Source organism: Plecotus auritus (assembly GCF_963455305.1).
Source record: "Plecotus auritus genome assembly, chromosome: 2".
Lineage (NCBI taxonomy): Eukaryota > Metazoa > Chordata > Mammalia > Chiroptera > Vespertilionidae > Plecotus > Plecotus auritus.
Genome location: NC_137771.1, coordinates 167,138,639 through 167,159,846, shown reverse-complemented (window position 1 = coordinate 167,159,846; position 21,208 = coordinate 167,138,639). Strand labels below are relative to the sequence as shown.

Sequence of the window (21,208 nt, the reverse complement as noted above, 5' to 3'; positions counted from 1 at the left end):
TCCACCCAGCCCCTATGTCCCACCTGAAGTGGGAGATGACTTTGGCAAAGTTGATGATGCCTTTGAACATGTAGGTTGACATGTCAGCCATGTGAGGCAGCAGGGAGAAGATCTCTTTCCCACTGCCCTCGGCGGGGGGCTTGTAGTTCCAGATGCTGCCGTCTTCCCCCCGCAACTGCAGAGAGACCACCTTCAGGGAGGACAGATCTTCTCTGATCTTGCTCCACTTGGTAGCTTCTTCCCCAAGTGGAGTCTGTGGAGATTCTGGGAGCTCGTGGCCACTGCTAAGCACCTCTGGCAGCTGGAACAGAGAGGAGGTGGAGAAAGGAGAGGTAGACAGCATGTATTCTCCCCAACAGGTTCCCACACAGGCCCCAGATGGGCACCCACAGCAGCAGGCTTGAGAGGATGCAGGCAGAAGCGTGCACACACACACACACACACACACACACACACACACATACACAGCGCTTGCTTCTTCTCCCTGGTCTCCTATCAGGTGGTGCACTTTCTGGATCTGTGAATTAATGGTCCCTCACATCTCTGCCCCATCAGACATGGGTTTGCTTCCTGCCCCTGGGGAGGGTGAGAGGGCCAATACCCTTAGCTATGCCCCAAGCATCCCGAGCCTTATAGTTGGGAGACTCAGAGAAGGGTCTGGGTCTACAGATGGAAAGGACAGACTCCTGGGGGCCCTAGCTACCAGTTTTCTGAGCCAAGCAGGTCACCCGGGACACTGTGAGCATCGAAGGGGAGAGGGCACAGAGCTGAGACGTGGCTGACGGTGCTGAGATCACTAATGTTCCTTGAATCAGTAAAACCAGTTCACAGATGTCAGACCCCCAGCAGGCCCTGGCCCTGTTTTCATTAAGCCCTGAACCCCAGCAACCCTGGGACAGCTCAGCTTCTAAGACTCCATTTATGGCTCAGACCCAGTTCCCATCTGTTGCAGAAGGAGGAAGCAAAGATTCTCAAACCTGAGCATGTGTCAGAACCCCCCGGGGGGTCTTGTCAAAATACAGACTGTGTCCCCAGCCTCCAGTATCTGAATTGGAGCCTGGGGGCATCTGAGAACTTGCATTCCTAACTAACAAGTCCCCGGGGGCTGCTTCTGGTTACAGCGGCCAGTCTTTGAGGACTTCTGGGAATGAGATTGGGGTTTGGAGGAGCTGGCATAGCCACTGAGCCAAGTGTAAAGCCTCATACCCGGAAGTTCTTGAAATGGGCGAAGGTGGTGTCAAAGGTTTTCATCTGAGCATCCATCAGCTCCCTGATCATCGCCCACTGCTCTTCAGTCAGACCCTTGGCTCCCAGGGGCTGCGTCCCAATCCGTTCTCGCTTCTTCCTGATCAAGGCCCGTCTCTGCTCCACGGCTGCGTCAGACATGATCACTGCAGGGATGGCCAGGGCAGGCTCAGCTGCCTGCAGGAGCGAGGCTGCCCTCAACCCGCCCAGGCAGCAGCAGGGGAAACCCAGACTCGTGAGGACAATGGCTCCTCTGGAGAAACACTTGGGTAAGGACAAAGGGATGAGGTGCGGCCGGTGTACTGCCCACGACTTCGGGGTTTGTGACAACTTTGTGGAACAGTGGAAGCGCTTGGCTTCAGAACCAAAAGGTGCTAGGTTTGGTGATAGCTGGGTTTGGTGACAGCTGGGTTTGAGTGACAGCTGGGTTTGAGTGACAGCTGGGTTTGAGTGACATCAGTGACCTTGAGTAAACTCCTTAGCCCCTCCCACCTTCAGTTTTCTTCTTTGTAATCTGGAGTGGCTGTGCTCACCTCCTACTGCTGTTCCGATGAGGCATTGCATGGAAGGTGCTTAATGTAGCTCCTGGCTATGTATGTAGGAGCTATATACACACACACATATGTATACATCAACATGTATACATATACATACATCTATATGAATATACACTGAGTGGCCAGATTATTATAATCTCTGAACGCATAATAATCTGGCCACTCAGTGTATATCTTATATAATAAAAGGCTAATATGCAAATTGTCCCCTCGACCAGGAGTTTGACCAGCAGGCTGGCTGGCCAACCGCCCATGTCCCCTCCCTCTGGCCAGGCTGGCCAGACCCCACCCATGCACAAATTCATGCACCGGGCCTCAGAGATCATCATAATAATCTGGCCACTCAGTGTATATATAGAGGAGGGTGGGCAAAAGTAGGTTTGCAGTTGTATTAATGATACAATAATAAATAAATGATAGCCTGGCTGGCGTGGCTCAGTGGTTGAGCATTGACCTATGAACCAGGAGGTCACGGTTTGATTCCTGGTCAGGGCACATGCCCAGGTTGCAGGCTCGATCCCCAGTGTGGGTGTGCAGGAGGCAGCCAATCAATGACTCTCTCTCATCATTGATGTTTCTCCCTCTCTCTCTCTCCCTCTCCCTTCCTCTCTGAAATCAATAAAAAATATTTAAATAAATAAACAAATAATAGAAGAATAAACTGTTTTCTATACTCAAACTGTAAACCTACTTTTGCCTGCCCCTGTATATTCACACCTACACTCCCTGGAATGTACTAAGTGTTCAGTAACTAGCACCTGGTAGCATGTATTCCTGTCTACTGCATTTGATACCAACAAGACTCCTCAGAGTCGCCCAGGTTCTCCGGGTCTCCAAGCCCTTAGAAAGCTGGGGCCACTGCTTAGCAAGAAATGCCAACCCAACCACTTCCCAAGGAGCCTCCGGCTTCCCTCTCCCAAGTTCACCTCCCCCAGTTTGCCTAAAATGCCACAAGGGCAATTATAAAGGGGACAAAGAGTCATAAGGGCACCTGAGGGGAGAGAAGGGCATGACTCTGGTCGGAGACGCCCACTTACCCAGAGCAGAGGGCAGAGGTGCCCTCCATCTGTCCTGTCCCCCAGAGGGCTGTGGTGCGGGCAGATGGGCTGCAAGCTCCGCTCCGTGTGCCTGCCCACGGCTCACAGGCCACGAGCTGCCCAGGGACCTGTGCGCAGGCACACACCTTCATGGTGCCCGTGTGCACGCCTGTGCATACACATCCCCGAGGCCCACTCCTGCTGCGTCCCCGGCTCGCGGTGCCCATGCACCCGGCCCCAAACCCGCCGGGCACACCCTGCCACTCACTCTCCTTCCTCATGCCGCTCTCCAGGCACTTGCGCAGGCGGCAGGCCTGGCATTGCCGCCGGGTCTTCTGGGTGATCTCACAGGTGCCCTTCCGGAAGGGGCACCGCAGCCGTGCATTGCGTTTCATGGCCCTCCTGTGCAAACAAGGGGCGATAGTGGGCGGCGGGGGACAGGCCACACCGCCCTTCTCCCTGCCCCTTCTGTCACCGAGGGACACGAGCGCACCTCTGTGGGCCTGCCTGTCCCCTGAGACGGGTCCAGCTCACAGGAAAGGAGGGAGCTCCTCCATCTTCCCTCGAGGCCCGAGGTGTGGAGGAGGGCCCTGCCCCTGCCATGTCTGGGTGCCTCCGCTCCAGGTCCGCCCATGTCTCCGCCCCGCCCATTCCCTTCCCTTCACACCCTCTGGCCGTGGCACTGGCAACCCAGAGGAGGACCTTGGCGATGTTTCTGTGGCGGTGGCCTCTTCCCCCATTGTAGAGAGCCGTCTGGGAAGGCACATGGATACTTTTTTAATTCTTATCAGCTGAGCCCGAGGGCACTGGCAGAATCCTGTTATCAGTACCCATGTACTTGGAATGAGGAACAAAAAGGACCTTGACCCACCCAAAATAAGGAGCTTACTCAGATCCTGATGAATAGGATTTGGGTACACCCGAAACTCCTTTTTATCATAAAATCCCTTTTGGAAACCAATAAATATGCTGTGTTGTCTGAGGTGAGTGTGACTGTCTCTATCAGAGGACAGGAAGCCACCCGGCACCCAGCTTGAATCTATTTCTGTCTCTTGTCTCTTTCTTTCTCTAATTTCTTAATCCCCAGCTCCTCCCCTCAGGAACCTGTCTTTCTCCCTTTCCGTGCGGGACGCGGAAAAGGAAGAAACACCGCACCACACCCCATATCTCCTTCTTGGAAGAGGGAGCCCGAGACCACCAACCCCAGGGGGTGAGACATGTAGGAAGCCCTCTCTCTCCCTAGCCCCCGCTCCAGATTGGGGGGGTGGGGGGCAGGAAATGGCTTCCCCTTTGGAAAGGTGGCTCCTCCTGATTGGCCTGGTGGAGCGAAGAGGCTCACAGCCCTGGGAGAGGGAGTGTGCCAGGTAGGGGAACCATGGGGTCACAGTCTCTTAGACACCCCAGCACAGCCACCCTCTCCCCCCACCCCCGCCCTTCACAGCTGAAGAGAAAGAAAGCAATTCCTCCCTGGCCGGCCGCAGGTCCTGGTCCAGCGGTGTGGGAATGAGGGACAGCTGGCGGGAACATGGGCACAGACAGGAGTGGCTGACCACGGGCCCTGGGGCTGAGCCACACTCAGGTGACTGGCAGGTCAGCCCAGGGAGCAGGTGTTTCACAGGCTCCGCCCCCTTCTGCCTCCCCTGCTGGTCTGGGTAAGAGACCCCTGATCCTGCTCGCTAGCACCCAGAGGGATAGAGGGGAAGGCGCTCAGGTTTAGTAATGACATGCCGACATGCCGTGGGTCAGATACTGGGCTAGATGTTTTGCAGAGCTTTGCGCATTTAGTTCTCACAACTCCGCAAAACACATCGAGTCATCTGCCTGGCACGGGTGCAGAAACCAAGTCAAAGTACATCGCGGGTGCGAGGGGGATCTGGCTGCCACATCTGCACCCCATCGATCGCCAGGTTGACTGGGCTGATCTGGCTGGCTGGGCTGTGTCCCCCTCACCGCTCCACATGCGTCCCTCCCGAAACTGCAAGCTGTGTGCTCCATCCAAGACAATGACCTCCCCCAGAGGAGAGGACGGTCTTCAGTCAACGGTGCAGAGGAGCTGCGCTCCCCTGCGAGGCCTCCCAACAAGCTCTCAAAGGTAAATCGCTACCGTCCTCCAGGTAAGTGACAACTGAGCTTTGAATCTGTGGCTGCCTGACACCAGAAGGCAGCAAGCTCTTACCTCTACGGTGCTGCCTCCTCTGGGGGTCCCAGGACAGCCAAGGTGAGGGGAGAGCAGAGGACCCCCCCACCTCAGGCCGTCTACACCGACGCTGCGGGCAGGGCCAGGTCTGGCTCAGGCGTCCGCCCTCCTTGGCGCCGCCCTGGTGGCCTGTGCCTCGCCCAGGGGTGAGCTCTCTGAGAGCGGCCGGTGCAGGAGCAGCCAGCCTGGCGCCCAGTGTGGGAAAGGCTTCCTTGCTCTTCGCGAGAGGAAGAGCCGGGCGCTTCCTTCCAGGGCTGCACACTGAGGTCCCGGCCCGGCCCGCACTGCGCTGCCCGGAGACGGCTGAGCTCAGAGCTCTCGCGCAGGATGGCAGCGGAGAACAAACAGAAGGAACTGAGCTGCTGGGCACACCACCCGAAGCCTTGCGACTTCCAGTTACGAGCCGTAACGTGCTTTCCTTATTGGCAAGCCCCGCTGAGGGGAGTGTTCTGCACTGGTAACTGAACGCAGCCCGACCCTGTGGCTGGTCTGCCCGCTCTTACAATCCACACGACCGCGTGCTGGTTTCCCACGGGAAACGGGCGTCTTAGAGCCTGCCCTGGGCTCACCTAACCCCGGGGACCGAGAGTGACCACAGCAGCCAGAAGCCGGGGTTTCCTCACTCAGGTCGTGCGTGTGGACACTGAACTGCTCCGGTGACTCCCTGGGCTGACCAGGCCTGGATGTTCCTATGGGGTCTGGTCCCCCACCCAGGACATGCTGACCAGCAGCTCATTTTGTGGGGCCGTAGGGGGCGCCCTGGCTCTAGAGTTTGTTTCCATTCACCTGTCCAGCCTCCAGGAAGTCAAGCTTCTGCCCTAAGAATGCCCGAGGCTCCCAATGGTGCCCCCCAGGTGGGAGCTGCTCTCAGCATGCCCTGCCCTCCACAGGGGCCAATGGAGAGCTCCCTCACAATCCTTCCTCCGCTCCCCTCCCCCGCTTCCTGGTCGGCTTCTCCTCCTGGTCTGAGCCCTGCACTGAGCTTCACTCTTCTCTTTCTTCAGCTGGACAAGCTGAGCCCTTCTGTGTGGGCCTGTCTTGCTGTGCTGGGACTTTTCAGTCTTTAAATTGTTGGACTATTTGCCTGTTTCTAGGTGAGCTTGTCTGTCACATTCTCCGTTTATTTTATGCCATTCTTACTTAACAACCACTCTCTAAGACTGATTGAACACTTGCATTTTGGATTTTCACATCCTTTCCTCTTTTACAGACTGAATTTCTATTTTACTCAGAATGTATGGAGAAACAAAGGGGTGTCTTAATAGAAGGAGACCTTTCTCAGGAAGGAAGATGGAAGATGGAAGACGAAGGATTCCTCTGAGATATACATGGCTCTCCTGAGACTAATTAGGAGGGCTTCGGACGGCCCCGGCCCACACTCTGAACCTGGGAGACGGTCAAGCTGCAGCCCTGGTGCCCAGTGGGCTAATGGCAGAGCCCCAGTCGGATGGGACCCAGGGTGTCAGGGTAGCCGGTGGGGAAGGTGGCAGGGTACTCTACCTGAAGAAGCCTTTGCATCCTTCACACGTCATGACATTGAAGTGATAACCAGTGGCCTTGTCCCCACATACACGGCAGATGTGGGGCTCCCCACCCCCCGCCTCGCCATTGACGGCGGGCTTTCCAGGAGTGGAGTCTGCTCCTCGGCAGTGCTCAAGGTCATCGTGGTTCCAGCTTTCTTCAGGTCTCACCTCCAGGTTGGCTTCTGGCCCTCTGGGACTAGGAGTAAAACAGCCTCACGTCAGTAAAGGGCTGGACAGGAATGGGCTGAGGCTGTCCCCACTGGGGACCCAAGAGCTGACCTGTTATGGGAGAAAGGGGGTGGGGCAGGGTTGCTATAAAGAGAGATGTAACCATCTACAAAAGCTGGAATTCATTCCCATGGCAGAAATCCAGGGCCTACTAAAAAACCCCCAACTACTCAGAGTCACAGAGAGTGTTCCACAAACAAAGACTGTCACAGGAAGGGACATTTTATACGCAAGGCAATGTTTCAGAGTGCACATTGGAGGAAAACAACCTGCCTTCCGTTTTCAGCTTCATTCAGGAGCCACTAGGAATAGCTGGATCTGGGGCTATGGAGATGGTTGGCAGACATTCTGCACGTAAATGATCAACTGTGGACAAAGGAAAAGTGAGATGACACTCCCTCTGCGATCAATATAAATGCCGGTCCCTAGAAGGGAAGCGGTACATAATTACAACAAGACGCATGAGTCATGGAAGCTCAGTAGGTGGCACACACCAAGAAGATAAAGAATGTCTCTAGCCCAGCCGGCATAGCTGGGTTGAGCGTAGATCTATGAACCAGGAGATCATGGTTTGATTCCCAGTCAGGGCACATGCCCAGGTTGTGGGCTGAATTCCCAGTGCGGTGCATGCAGGCCGCAGCTGATCAATGATTCTCTCTCATCATTGATGTTTCTATCTCTCTATCCCTCTCTCTTCCTCTCTGAAATCAATAAAAATATTTTTTTTTAAAAAGAAATGTCTCTAAAGGGACCGAAGAGAGACATCTACTTAAACTGTCTGATTAAACATTTCCCAATTCCTTAATAAGGAGCCACTAGAATTAATGACAGAATCCCACTCCCTAATATTGGAATGACTTTTACTTGGTTTTGCCTATAAGTTTTCTGTTAGATAACTTCCATAGTCCATTCTCTCATATTATGAAGCTCCAGGTAGAGAACTCTGACATATTCTCCAAAGATGGTCCTCAATAAACCTCACGTCCCGAGCCCCACCCTTGTGCAGTCCCCTTCCAGGATGAGTCTGGGATGGTCTTGGACTTGCTTGAAGCAATAGAATGTGGGCAAGTGACACTGGGTCAGTCCCAAGCCTGAATCATAACAAGGCCTGGGAGCTTCTGCTTCTCCCCTTTGGGGAGCCCGACATCACCATGTGAGAACGTCTGGCTACCCTGCTGGGGGGACCACGCAATGAGGCCATGTGGAGAGAGAGAGCCCTGAGATGACACACATGAGAGAGACCCAGCTGCCCCAGGCTCCCAACCATGCCCCCCGAGCTCGGGACATGTGAGGGAGGCTTCTGGGACATCCCAGCCCAGGAAAGCATCCACCTGATGCCATGTGGAGCGGAAGAACTCCCAACTGAGCCCTGTCAACACACAGAATTGTGAAGAAAATAAAATGGTGGCAGTTGTAATCCTGTAAGTTTTGGGGAGGCTTGTTGCATGGCAAGAAATAATGGAAACAGATGGGGTTCAGTTAGAAACAGATCTGAACTGGGTTGGGGGATGCCAACTGACACCCCCAATTCTGATCCTGTCCCACGCTTACATCAGTCCTCCTTATAGCATGGTGCCCGGTGGGCAGGAAAATGGCAGTGACTAGGTGACTGGTGTGTGCCAGCCAGGTCTCTTCGTGTATGAATTTCATGACCAGTTAGGCTGTGCTGACCTGAGGCGCCTCCTGCCCTCGCTGTGCTGGGTGGCAGCTAGACACTGGAAAACCATGGGAGCAGGTTCCCCCTAGAGCAGTGGTTCTCAACCTTTCTAATGCCGCGACCTTTAATACAGTTCCTCATGTTGTGGTGACCCCCAACCATAAAATTATTTTCGTTGCTACTTCATAACTGTAATTTTGCTACAGTTATGAATCGTAATGTAAATATCTGTGTTTTCCGATGGTCTTAGGCTCTACAGGAGCAGATCCACAGGTTGAGAACCGCTAGCATCTCCCTGTCATGACGGCAGATGACCAGGTGGAGTGGGCCTTCTTGGAGCCCATTTCTGCACTGGATGGCTAGTGGGAATGAGCTCTACATGAAAGTAACTGCAAGCATATGTAAACACACAAGCTAAGTGTACCTCCAGCTCAGCTACCTGTAGCCTGATGTCCAGTTGCCCATGGCCATCCCACCACAACTTGACAGTGGAAGTAAAAATTAATCTAAAACCCACTGTGGTTAACTGTCGTACTTTTTAATATTTTATGAAAGCGTATGACCCTGGGAAGGAGCCTGTGTAAGTGAGGGGCCCAGAGCCTAGGCTTCGCTCGCGTGAATCCATCTCTGCCCGGGTTCTGTTGTGCCTATTCACTCAGCCACAGGAGCCGCTGGAGTCTCCAGGGGAGATGCCCGCTCAGACCAGCAGCACAGCCTTTCCTGCTCAGACTCCTCTGTGTTATGTTTGATTGTTGATATCAGGCCCAAATGCCTGATGAAAGTGGCAAAACAAGAAGTCTTTTACCATTTGCAACAGCATGGATGGAACTGGAGAGCATTATGCTAAGTGAAATAAGCCAGTCGGAGAAAGATAAATGTCACATGATCTCACTCATTTGTGGGATATAATGATCAACATAATTTGATGAGCAAGAATAGATTGATCTAGAGATAAATGGTAGGAGGGAGGGGGAGTTAGAGAGCAACCAAAGGACTTGTATGCATGCATATTAGCATAACAAATGGACACAGACACTGGGGCAGTGGGGGCTTGCCCGGGGTGGGAATGGCTGAGGGGGAGTCAATTGGGGGAAAAGGAGACATATGTGAAACTTTAGACAATAATAAAAAAAAAAAAAGAAGTCTCCAGAGAGGCCCTCCCTCTGATCTGCAGGGCAGGATTGTTGGCCCTGCCCTTAACCATGTGCTGCCATTGACCCTGCCCTGCCTCTCGCCACACTGGTAACTCTGTTATCGTGATTAAGTGGCAAGGATTGAACCTACTTTCCCCTCTGGCAGCTCCAAAGAGAGAAGAGTGAACTTTGGCCAGAAGAGAATGGTAAAGTGAGATCTGGGGTTTTGAAAAGATACACATCAAATAAGCTTTTATTTTTAGCACAGGAATGAAAGAAAGCTTTTGATAGAAAAAGCTATTACTCCCCCCTCCATGTTATCTATAATAATAAAAGCATAATATGCTAATTAGCCTGGACAGCCAAACAACCTTCCAGACGTCATTCCAGATGAAGCCGTGGTGGCAGGGGCCAAGGCAGAGGCGGTTAGGGGTAATCAGGCAGGCAGGCGAGTGGTTGGGGGCAATCAGGCAGGCAGACAGAGGTGGTTAGGGGCAATCAGGCAGGCAGGCAGGAAGGCATCTCCCAAGGAGACCCGGATTGCGAGAGGGTGCAGGCTAGGCATGAATTTTGTGCACTGGGCCTCCAGTAGAGATATAGAAAGAGTGGAGATCAGTTGCACAACAACGTAAGTATACATAACATTACTGAATTATACACTTAAAAATGGTTTATGTGTACAATGTTATGTACTATTTTACCACAATTTAAAAAATAAATCACTTGTGACTAAATAAATGTTGATAGCGTATTTAAAGAATATTAAAAGGGAAGCTAAAGTGTTAGTGCTGTGGGTGCCCACACGTTTCTGCCTGGCCTCGCCCAGGAGGTCTCACACCCATGGAGCAAGGGCAGGATGGAGCGGGAGAGCCACGAGGAAGCAGGAGCCCGAGGCAGAGAAGCAGCAGAGAGGAAAGCAGCAACAGCAGTGAGAAGCACTTCTGTGAGGAGTAACCTGGTGACCAGGCCAGTTAAGCTGCATTTGATCCCACTTGACGTCAGTTTTCAGCCACAATTGAATCCCTGTGAGGCTGTGCCCGTGGCAGTGGTTGACTGTTGCCTTCCTTCTCCCGTGTCTGCTTCAGAATCCCCATGGCTGTGGGGCACCCAGAGCTGCTTACAGCCCGAGACAGGGATTCTCCAACTCGACTGTGTATGCAAGTCACCTGGGGCTAGTCAGACGCACATTGCAGTCCCTAGGTCTGGGCTGGGCCTGAGCTCCCACCTTTCCAACAGGTGCTGATGCTGTGGTCTGGAGGGCCCACTTGGAGTAGCAAGGTTCTGGAAATCCAGCTACCCATCAGGGAACCGGCCACACACAAAAAGGTTGTGAGGGAGATGACTGAGGGCGGGCAGCGCGTACGGCCATAGAAACATCTTGAGGATCCAGGAAATGAAGTGATCACACAGGCATGTGAAATGACTGGCATCACAAATTGTTGTTGAAAGTCAATATACACCTGGGGGTGACAGAGACAGCCCTTCCCAGGAAAGGGGTGTGCAGGGGAGATGCAGGTAACATTTGATTCCAAAATGGGTTAAATCAAAAGGCTTTGGACCCAGGTCACTGAGGTTAGGGGGAGGAGAGAGTGGGCAATTTGGAGTTGAAGCAACAAAGGGTCTAAGTGAAAGGGGGAAAATGGTAGAAAATAATGATTTTAGTGATAGAAACTATTGGATACAGCAGGATTATAATATGTACCCACATATGTTTTATATATGTCTTATGAGTATATACATAATCATATTTTATAATATGTATATATCTACACACATATCCATATATATGTATGTGTGTGTAGCAGAACTTCTATATTCATAGAATAAATACATATATCAGAGGATAAAAAGGAAGCAAAGCAGGTAAAGGGAAATTACATTCAAACTGAATTTCTAGAAGTCAACAGTGAAGCTTATAAAACTGTTGACTTTGTTTAATGAAGGGAGAAGCTTGGTTAATTCATTAACTCGCATTACACAGGTTTTGATGTTTACAAAATGATTTCAAAATCACCATTTCCTTGCGAGCTGCCTGTGAGGTCGTCAGAACAGGCCTATCCCAAGTTGAGCAGGGCGGGGCAGGTCTGATTTCCCCTTTCACACATGAAGAAACTGGGGCTTTGATGTGTGTCCATATCAGGCAGGCTCTAAGTGATAGAACGTCTTTTCTTTTTTCTTTATTGTGAGTCTTCCTATTGTGCATGTCCCACGTCAATTAAATTTCTGTCACAAAACTCATGGGAATAAGATGCGGTCATCTATTTTAAAATTTTTTGAAGTGGGTCAAATATTGTGAGTGAAAGTCTCCCCTCCTTGGTCCTGGCTGGGAAAAACCCAGAGGGAATTGGGAGAGCAGGAGTCACATTGTATGAATCCAAACACGAGCAGCCAGCTGTTAACTTCAGGTGGCCATAAAGGAAAGTTGGCCTTTGTGTTTCCCGGGAAGCAGTCATCAGTTCCAAGAGGTCAGAAAGTTCATTCCTAGACTGGATCAGGGTTCAGAGCTGGCGTCAGCCCAATTCTAGAGTACACCCTGTGCCCTCTCCCAATATTTAACAGGGTGCACTGACCCCTGACTGAACTCCCTGTCTCTCACATGCCTGTGTAGTGCTCTTATTGCCTACAGTTTCGTAGTTGGACTCCTTGTTTGGAATTCATAGAGACCAAGGAGGATTGTTTCCTATATTACATAAGGAGTTTAAATATGTATCTTCATCTTAATTTTCAGTTGGATATTTAGTTTGTTATTTCAGTGTTTCGCAGATGTTCAGGAGGTATGAGAGATGGATGAGCAAGTCCTGGGTGCAGTTCCCTTCAAATTACACCACCTAGAAGGTCCCTGTATGCAAGAGGAGTCCCACACACATTTATATGTCCTTCCCAGGTTGTGACCAGGGCACAACCCCAGCCTCAAAGAATCCTGCAGAGAAGTTTCCAAGAAATATGAGTTCACAGCATGTAATAAAAATGGATGAAAATCAGGAGCATGACAAAAATACCCAAGGCATCTAAGTGTAAATGGTACCCCCAGAATTGTGCCATGTACAACCCACACAGCTACGTCAGCCCTGAGACTAATCTTTCTCATGGCTGTTATTCAGCATTGTGTTGGAAGGCTAAGAAAGACCAATATATATTAGGCTGTGTAAAGATTAGAGAGGAAAGAAACTCTTGTTATACATATATAATACTAGAGGCCCAGTGCACGAAATTTGGGCATAGGTAGGGTCCCTAGTGGCTGATGGCTGACGGCTGACGGCCAGGGCCTCCTTTCCCTGGCTGCCAGCTGCTGGCAGGGGCCTGCCTTTGTTCCACACCTCTCCCTGGTGGTCAGCGCACATCATAGCAAGCGATCGAACTCCCAGTTGGTCAAACTCCTGAGGGAACACTTTGCATATTAGGCTTTTATATATATAGATGGTTGTGTTCCAAGAAATTCCAAAGGAATCAACTGATGAACTCTTGCAACTATTAAGAGAATTCTGTAAGGTGACCAGACAAAATATCAAAACACAAGATAGATTTTTCTATAAACCAGTAAAAAATCAATTAGAACAGTAAAACTATAATGGATATTGACTCAGGAATCGAAAATAAATACAGAAGAACAGATTATCCAGCAACAGACATGTAAAAGTGAGAACACTTAACTGAAATACATGTCAGAGGTGGCATTTCAAATGGACAGGAAAAGGACAGACATTTCAATAAATGGCTATTGGGATAATTCAGAGAAATAAGTTCCAGGTAGACTGATGACCTATTTTGTTAAATGATAGAAGTATTAGAGGAGAGTATGCCAAAATGTCATCAGAAGCTTGGAAGTTGAGATAGCTTTCTTCAATAAGATCCTAAGAGCAAAATTCATAAAGAAGAAAATGAATAACTTCAACTATATCAAAATAAAAATAGCATAACAACAATAGTAAATACTTTTGTTGACTAAAAGCAGAATGTAAACAAAGTTTTAAAAACAAATTACAGACTTAGAATATTTAGCATATGTATATCAAAGAATTAGTATTAAGAAAAAATATGAAACAAACACATAGATAAAGATAACGCAATATAAAATGAGCTAAGGGTATGAATAAGCAATTAAGAAGAGGAAATACAATGGCCAAGAATTATATTAAAAGGTGGCCAAGAATTGCATAAAAATATGCCCAATTTCACTAGTTGCTGACTTGTATCCCCCAGTACCTCAGGATGTGACAGTGTTTGGAAAAAGGGCCTTTAAAGAGGTAATTAAGCTCAAGTAGGGTCATTAGGATGTACCCTAATCCAATATGACCGGTGTCCTTGTAAGAGGAGGAAATTTGAGCACAGAGAGACACCAGGGATGCTCTCACACAGAGGAAAGGCCATGTGAGGACATAGCTAGAAGACAGCCATCTGCAAGCCAAGGAGAGAGTCCTCAGAAGAAACCAAACCTGCTGACACCTTCATCTTGGACTTCTAGCCTCTAGAACTGTGAGAAAATAAGCTTATATTATTTACTAGTAAGCCATTCCGTCTATGGTATTTTATTATGGCAACCCTGGAAAACGAATACATTAGTAATCAGGGAAATTTAAATATTTCAAAAATGGGTTACTATTTTCACTCATCCAACTAGAAAAGTAATAACATATTTCATAAATAGCAAGCATCAGGGTGTGAAGGAGTACTAACTAGCGTTCTCTGCTGGTGGGAGTATAAACTGGTGCAGACACTGTGCAGGGCGATTCAACAATACCTAAAATTAAAATGCACACATCTCATGATGTAGCAATTCAACGTCTCAGCATATCCTCTAGAAAAACACTCGCACATGGGCACAAGAAGGCATATACAGTGAGGTCATTGTAGCATTTTGGTAGGAGTGGAATCTTGGAAACAGCTTACATACCTATGAATAAGGTAATGGCTAAATATTAGTAAAAGGATTGTACTCTGGGGAGTACCCTGTAGCAGTTAAAATTGAGGTAGAGCTACATACTGATCTGGACAGTCTCCATGTGGAATATGGATATGGGAAGTTTGTTGAGTGGGAAAACAGAATGAGAATATGATAACTAGTTTATTAGTACATATAAGTATATGTGAAAGCAAACGAGACCTTCGGGCAATAAATACACCAAATGGTTATATGAGTTACTTTAGGGGAGGATGGCAGGATGGCTAAAGGCGAGTTCTACTTTACCTGTACTGCTTTTTCATTCTTATAAGGAGCATGTCATAAGTTATAATTTTATAAAACTATTACCTATTAACAATAGTTTAGTCAGCTCTGTGTTGTCTGTCATATCCTATATAATCCTATCTAATAAAGAGGGAATATGCAAATTGACCATCATGCTGTCACAAAGATGGTGGTGCCTATAGCCACAAGATGGAGGCACCCAGTCCCCTCAGCCCCACTGGAGTCCCACAGTCCTTTCAGCCCAGCCAGGGGCCAGCAGGTGCACAGTGCAGCCAGACCCGCCCTCAGCCCCCCAGCCACCCAGGGCCGGCCCAAGGCGCAGGCAAGCCTCGGATGTCGGCTGCCCAGCTGCCCAGGGCCACCCGAGGCTCAGGTAACCAGGGCTGGCCAAGGCTTGTGCTGCTGGCAGTGGCAGCAGCAGAGTTGTGATGAGGGCGTCGCCTTCCCCTGATTGCTGGGTTGCCTCCTGCCCCTGAAGGCTCCCGAACTGTGAGAGGGGGCAGGCAGGGCTGAGGGACACCCCCCTCCAGTGCATGAGTTTTCATGCACCAGGCCTCTAGTAAAAGCATAATATGCAAATCAACTGAACGGCTGAACAGTGGAACGACCATCTGGATGACCATCTGGATGACCATCCAGGACCACGCTATGACACCCACTGGCACCAGGCCAGCCAAGGCGGGTGCAATGTGATTGGTCAGGCACCTGGCCATCGCTCCATGATCGCCCCACAGAGGGAGGCCCAGGCCACCCACCGGCAGGCTGTGGCAAGTGGGCGGGGCCTCCCTCTGCAAGGAGAAGCCCAGGTCCCAGGTGCCAGAGGGAAGCTGGTGCCGGCAGCTGGGGGAAGGAAGGCCTATTCTTGCACAAATTTTGTGCATCAGGCCTCTAGTTTATTCCATAATAGAGGAATAGCTTGAGACTAGGAGTTGGCAAACTTTTTCTCTAAAGGGCCAGATAGTTAATATTTTGTGTTTTGGTAGCTACACTGTCTCTTTTGCAATTACTCAGTCCTGCTGTTGTAGAGCAAAAGCAACTATAAATAATACCTAATGAGTGAGCAATAAAACTTGATTTATAAAAACAGCTAGTGGGCTGGATTTGGCCTGTGAGCCATAGTGTGCAACTCTTGATTTAGACTGTTTATTATATAACTAAAGTTTTCTTAAGTTATTTATTATTTTTTAATATTTTTACTTATTTTATTTTTATCTAATTATATGTATTTATACCATTGTATTATTAGTTGCTATATAACTAAAATATTTTAAATAAAAATATTTGGTGTATGGAAAAATTATCATTCCTATTAACCAGCTAATTAAATAAGTACTAGCCTCTGAGGCCTTGCTCAGGATATATATATATATATATATATATATACATATATATATATATATATATGTATATATATATGTATATATATATATATATAATTTCAAAGAAGAAGGGAGAGGGAGAGAAACATCAATGATGAGAGAAAATCATTGACTGGCTGTAGGGGGGCGAGCCTGAAACCCAGGCATGTGCCCTGACCAGAAAATGAACCGTGACCTCCTGGCTCATAAGTCCACAGATGCTCAACCACTGAGACACACTGGCTGGGCCTTGCTCAGAATATTTTAGACTGGTCATATCATTAGAGACCAAACGCCCACCCCAGTGGGCCCTCTTGTTGGTGAGCATTGGCCTTCCCAGCAGCAGAGGGCATGACTCTCCATGTGGGAGGGGACAGTCCTGCCACAGCCGACCCACTGAGTCAAGGTCCAGTGACCTCAGAGGTGACTCCTCACCATCCAACGCAGAGGTGACTGAAAGCAAGGCACCTGGGCACAGCCTGTCACAGGCCGGGCTGTGACGTGGGGAGAAGAAGGACTCGGGGGAGCTGAGCACAAGAAGGAGAGGCTCAGGTCAGTGGGACAAGGTTTCTCTCCTCAAAGCTCGCTGGTCCAAACCACCTCTGTCCCCAGGATGCTGCAGAGCTTCTGAGGGTCCCCTCCTGAGGTGTGAGGCCTGCGACTGTCACGCTGCCATAACTCAGCGCTGGTTCCAGAACTGCCCACGAAAACCCAGGGGACCAGAGGAGCCAGGGCTGAGGGGTTCCCAGCTCCCAGTCTCAGCGGGTTTTCTGGGTGAGGAGATTCCAACTCCGCAACACCAACACCGAGGGGCTGACTGTATGCGTGATCCCAGCAGCTCCCGCACTGAGGTGGCCACCAGGACTGTTTCTCTAGGAGGCCAACGCAGGAGCAGGGCGCCTTGTTAATGGGACTCAATAGTGAGTGAGTGTCCTCATGGCCTCTTGCATCCTGTGGACAGCAACAGGGCCTCTGGGATGCTGGCCTCCAACAAGATGCATTTGTGTTCCCACACTTCTTTTGCATGGAAGGGGGCTGTGGCGGGGGGTTGGGGGACAGCAAAAGAGGAAGAAACAAAAACCATACCTGCTTGGTGGTAACTTCTTTGCTCAGACTTCTCCTTTGGGGTCCACGTTGAATAATCAGGAACAAAGGATCAATCAGAACCCCAAGACCCCCATTCGCTTAGTCCTTTGCTTTTCGCAGGGGAGCACTTCCCTGGCAGGGAGAGCCTGCGGCTCTGGTGAAGTCAGGCAGTGCGTCCCGTCCTCGCACAGGTTGTATTCCCCAGGATGTGAGCCAATCTCGTCTCTTACCTACATCTCAGTGCAGGTCAGATGTGGCTCCAAGTGGACCCCGTCTGGCACTCCTAAGTCCCAAGTCCAGCACTCCAACCAGCAAAGAACAGATTACCGTATTCACTCTCATTACGTGCCCGCGCTTTTTTCTCTCCCAGGTCTTCACTGGAACACAGGAGAAGGGTGGGAACGTTACTAGCATCTGCTTTGTCTAACTAGTTCTGAGCAAATTTTGTGCTTCCAAGGGTCTCTTAACTTCAGCCACTGTGGCAGAGTTGTTTTAAACTTGGATCTCCTAGCCAGTTTTCCTTCCTTTAAGCCACCTTCCCAGATAGTGTTACTGCACCTGAAAGTGAGCAGAATATTGGATTCTGCTGGTGCCAGTGGGGCCGCATGGGTATGAGAGAGACAGGCAAGGAGGAAAGAGAGAGTGCGGCGAGGGGACTGAGCACAGTTCTCCTGTGGCTCTCCAGCAGGACAGCTGACAGCTGCCTGGCCAGGAGCAGGGAGAGTGGCCCTGGGAGCAGCATCTAAGGGTTCTTCCCTCCTCCGAGTGCCAGCAGCCCCCCACTCTTAGCCTGATCCTTCCTGCTCCCTGCCAGCTGGTGATGGCCGTTTTACCTCCTGGGGAAAAGGAGAGACAAAAGACAAAAACCGGTGGGTTTCCCCAAAATTATCACAGCACCTTCCATGTGAAAATTTGGACTTCCTCCCACTTATTTCTTGATTTAAATTGTTTTTATTTTGAATTATATATTTTAATCGAGCCCTTCTGATGGGAACAGCAGGACTACTGAAGTATGTTTTTTTGTTTTGTAATTAAATTTCTTTCTTCTCTTCCACTCAATTTGCCCCTCCCTCGGAGTGGGGAAGATTTGAGTCTCAAATTTCCTAGGGTGTCAGCGTTTCTCAAGTGGTCACTTGCTGGCCCTTCCCAACCGGATGCAGGAAATTAGATGGCTGCACAGCTCGCTGCCAGCAGCAGGGACTGGGACCCCTGGTCACGGGCCTCCTTCTTTTCAGCAAGTTTCTGACTGTCCACAGGGGATTCTGCGAGGGCCAGGTGGACCTGGTTTATAAATCCCCTTGGTTGGGAGATTGGTTTGGGCCTTGGGTAGAGAGGATCCAGAATAAGTGAAATATTGGACTTGGGTCCCGGTGGAAACAGCCTGTCGATGGTGCCCAGGGGCTATATGCTGGGGTTGGCAGCACCTCTGAGACCCCCAAAGCTAGGCCCAGAGGGCCATGACCACAGCCACAGGGGTTGGGAAGGCTGGAAAAGGTTAGAAACTCACCCAGGAAACTTATTTCCAAGAAGAAAAGTAGGCCTTTCTGGGAGCGCAGAGGGTTTTTAGGGCAGGGAAAACACTCTTGTATGATACATAGTGGCAGTTTCATGTCATTACACATTTATGTAAGCCCATGGGATGCATACCAAGAGTGAACTCTAATGTAAACTATAGACTTTGGGTAATTAGTATGTGTCAATGTAGGCTCATCAATAGTAACAAATGCACCACTCTGGTGGGGGGTGTAGATAATGAGGAGGCTGTGCATGTGTGGAGGCAGGGAGTATAGGGGACTGTACCTTCCCCTCAATTTTGCTGTGAACCTAAGACTGCTCTAAAAAATATAAAATCTTAAAAATAAAAGTAGACCTTTTCGTAGAGACAGGCATTTCTGTGTCCAGAAAAAAGGCAAGATTCCAGCTCAGGGAGGGCAGCTTGCCAGAGTCCTTGGGTCATGGATAAAACACACAGCTTTCGTCATCTCTCAAATCTCTCCTGGCTCCCACGAGCCTAGCCTTATCTCTCTTATAAAAATGGTGAATTATTTACCCCAGAAACAGGGAACAGAGAGCAGGTTATAAAATCACTAAGGCAAAGAAATGCTTCTCGGGTTTTTGGAGGGATCTCTGGGTCTGCTGTGTGCTGTCATGGACCAGACGGCAGGAGAAAGGCTGTAAGACTGCCTGACTTCTCGAGTCTCTACGTGCAGTTTTAAGGTCAGGCCTGGCTCTCAGCTCAGAAAATGCACTGCAGTTATGAGGAGAGCTTATCAATGCCTATGACGAGGGTCTGAGTCAACCTCAAGCACAGCTGGGAAGTTGTCATTTGCAGCCACCAGGGTACTGAGCTCCTAAGCCACTCCTAAGAGAAAAGCAGATCTGATAAACCCAAGGAGTCTCCTTAGTGTATTCATTTAATGTTTACCTCCCTCCAGGAATATCTGTATTTTAAAAGAACTGAGAGAGTCAACTAAAGGGTGATGTGCTAACCGTGTAAAATCAGGTTAAGCCTGAGGAAAATAGGTGTTTATCAGCCAATCAGATGGTCCTTTTCAAAAATCTCTCAGGATTCCTCTGGAATGGGCTGAAGCAGGGCCCTGTAAAGAGGTCAGCCAGGGCAACACGGCAGGTGAGGCTCTGGTCCCCGGAGGCAATCTTGGAGGAACCCACGCCCTGTAGTCCTTGGGTGCAGGCAGTAGGTGCCTGAGACGAGGGATAGGACCCTTCCCTTTGAAAGGGGTTCCATTTTATCACAAGTTGGAAGCAGTGACAAGACTCTAACAGCGATAGCTTTGCTCCACAATATTATATAGGAAATTTTGAATAAAATGTAAATTTAGGGGTCAGATGAGGAATATCTCCAGCCTGTGAGATGGATAATCGCTTGCAAAAATTGTGCTTATTCCATGAATAATAAACAAACACTGATCATATTTAAGACAATTGAGGTTGCTTAGCCAGTCAGCCTCAGCCAAGTGGTTGCTTAGACCTTTTTTCTCTGTAAAATGTGATATGACCTTGAATTCCTCGAGTAGGAATTCAAGAAATCATTCAAGTATTTAAGTGTCTTTAAATTGCAGGTACTTTTGTTTTAATTTATTAATATTATTTAAAAAATTTTTAGAGTACAATTTACCAGTCTTTAAAAGTATTTATTATGGAGATTATGGATATATGGATTTAGCCCATTTCATCTAAACTATCAAATTTATTGTCATAAGTTTTCAAAATATTCCCTATTATCCTTTTAATGCCTGTGGGACCTGTAGAGACATTCCTTCTTTCAGTTTAGTGATATTAACCTCTCTGATTCTTGACATAATTTGTGTTTTTCTTTTTTAAATCAGTCTTTCTAAGCATTTATTACTTCCATTAATCTTTCAAATAACCAAATTTTGGTTTTGTTAATTATCTCTATTATTGGTAAGTTTTATTTCATTGATTTCTGCTCTCGCCTTAAAATATCCCTCTTACAACACACTTTAGGTTTACTTTGCTCTTCCTTTTGTACCTTCTCTTGGTGGGAACTTAGATAACTGCTTTTAAACTTTTTTTTTCTAATATCTATATATATAAACAGGTAATATGCAAATTAGCTGGGCATCACGACCGGCTCAGGAGGAGCTGCATCAGGACTGCTCAGGAGGAGCTGCACGCGCAGATGGGCAGGAGGGGACTGCATGCTGCCCCCACCCCAGCGGACACACACCAGGGGTGGGGGTGTGCTCCAAGCGGCTGTGGCTGCGGCGTGGTTCAGAGCATGCTCCCGGTGGGTGGCAGCAGCCACCGGAGCAAAGCAGCCCAGGTCCCAGATGCCTGGCGGCGGCTGAAGCAGAGCAGCCCGGGTCCCAGGTGCCAGAGGGAAGCTGGTGCCAGCAGCCAGGGGAAAAAAAGGCCTGTTCTTGCACGAACCTTCGTGCATCGGGCCTCTAGTGATTATATAAAGCTACACATTTCTCTCTAAGCACTGCTTTAGGTGCATCTCAAATTTCAAAGTTGTAT

The 21,208-nt window shown here is 49.2% G+C and overlaps 1 protein-coding gene across 2 annotated transcripts in view; it reads right to left on the bottom strand.

Moving 5' to 3' along the window:
- The window catches only part of LOC308241473 (nuclear receptor subfamily 1 group I member 2-like), a 102,871-nt gene that overhangs the window by 5,355 nt on the left and 76,308 nt on the right, over window positions 1-21,208 (bottom strand). Inside the window, exons 1-6 of one of the 2 annotated variants that reach the window (XM_080654917.1) lie at window positions 17,207-17,417; window positions 7,057-7,153; window positions 6,537-6,755; window positions 3,108-3,241; window positions 1,207-1,391; window positions 24-301 (exon numbers count right to left, since the gene is read on the bottom strand). In XM_080654917.1, the coding sequence (XP_080511043.1) occupies window positions 24-301; window positions 1,207-1,391; window positions 3,108-3,241; window positions 6,537-6,755; window positions 7,057-7,079 (839 nt within the window). In that variant the 5' untranslated portion in view covers window positions 7,080-7,153; window positions 17,207-17,417. Of the gene's footprint in view, window positions 1-23; window positions 302-1,206; window positions 1,392-3,107; window positions 3,242-6,536; window positions 6,756-7,056; window positions 7,154-17,206; window positions 17,418-21,208 lie in introns of those variants that run through there. The other variant, XM_080654915.1, reaches the window with a different exon arrangement.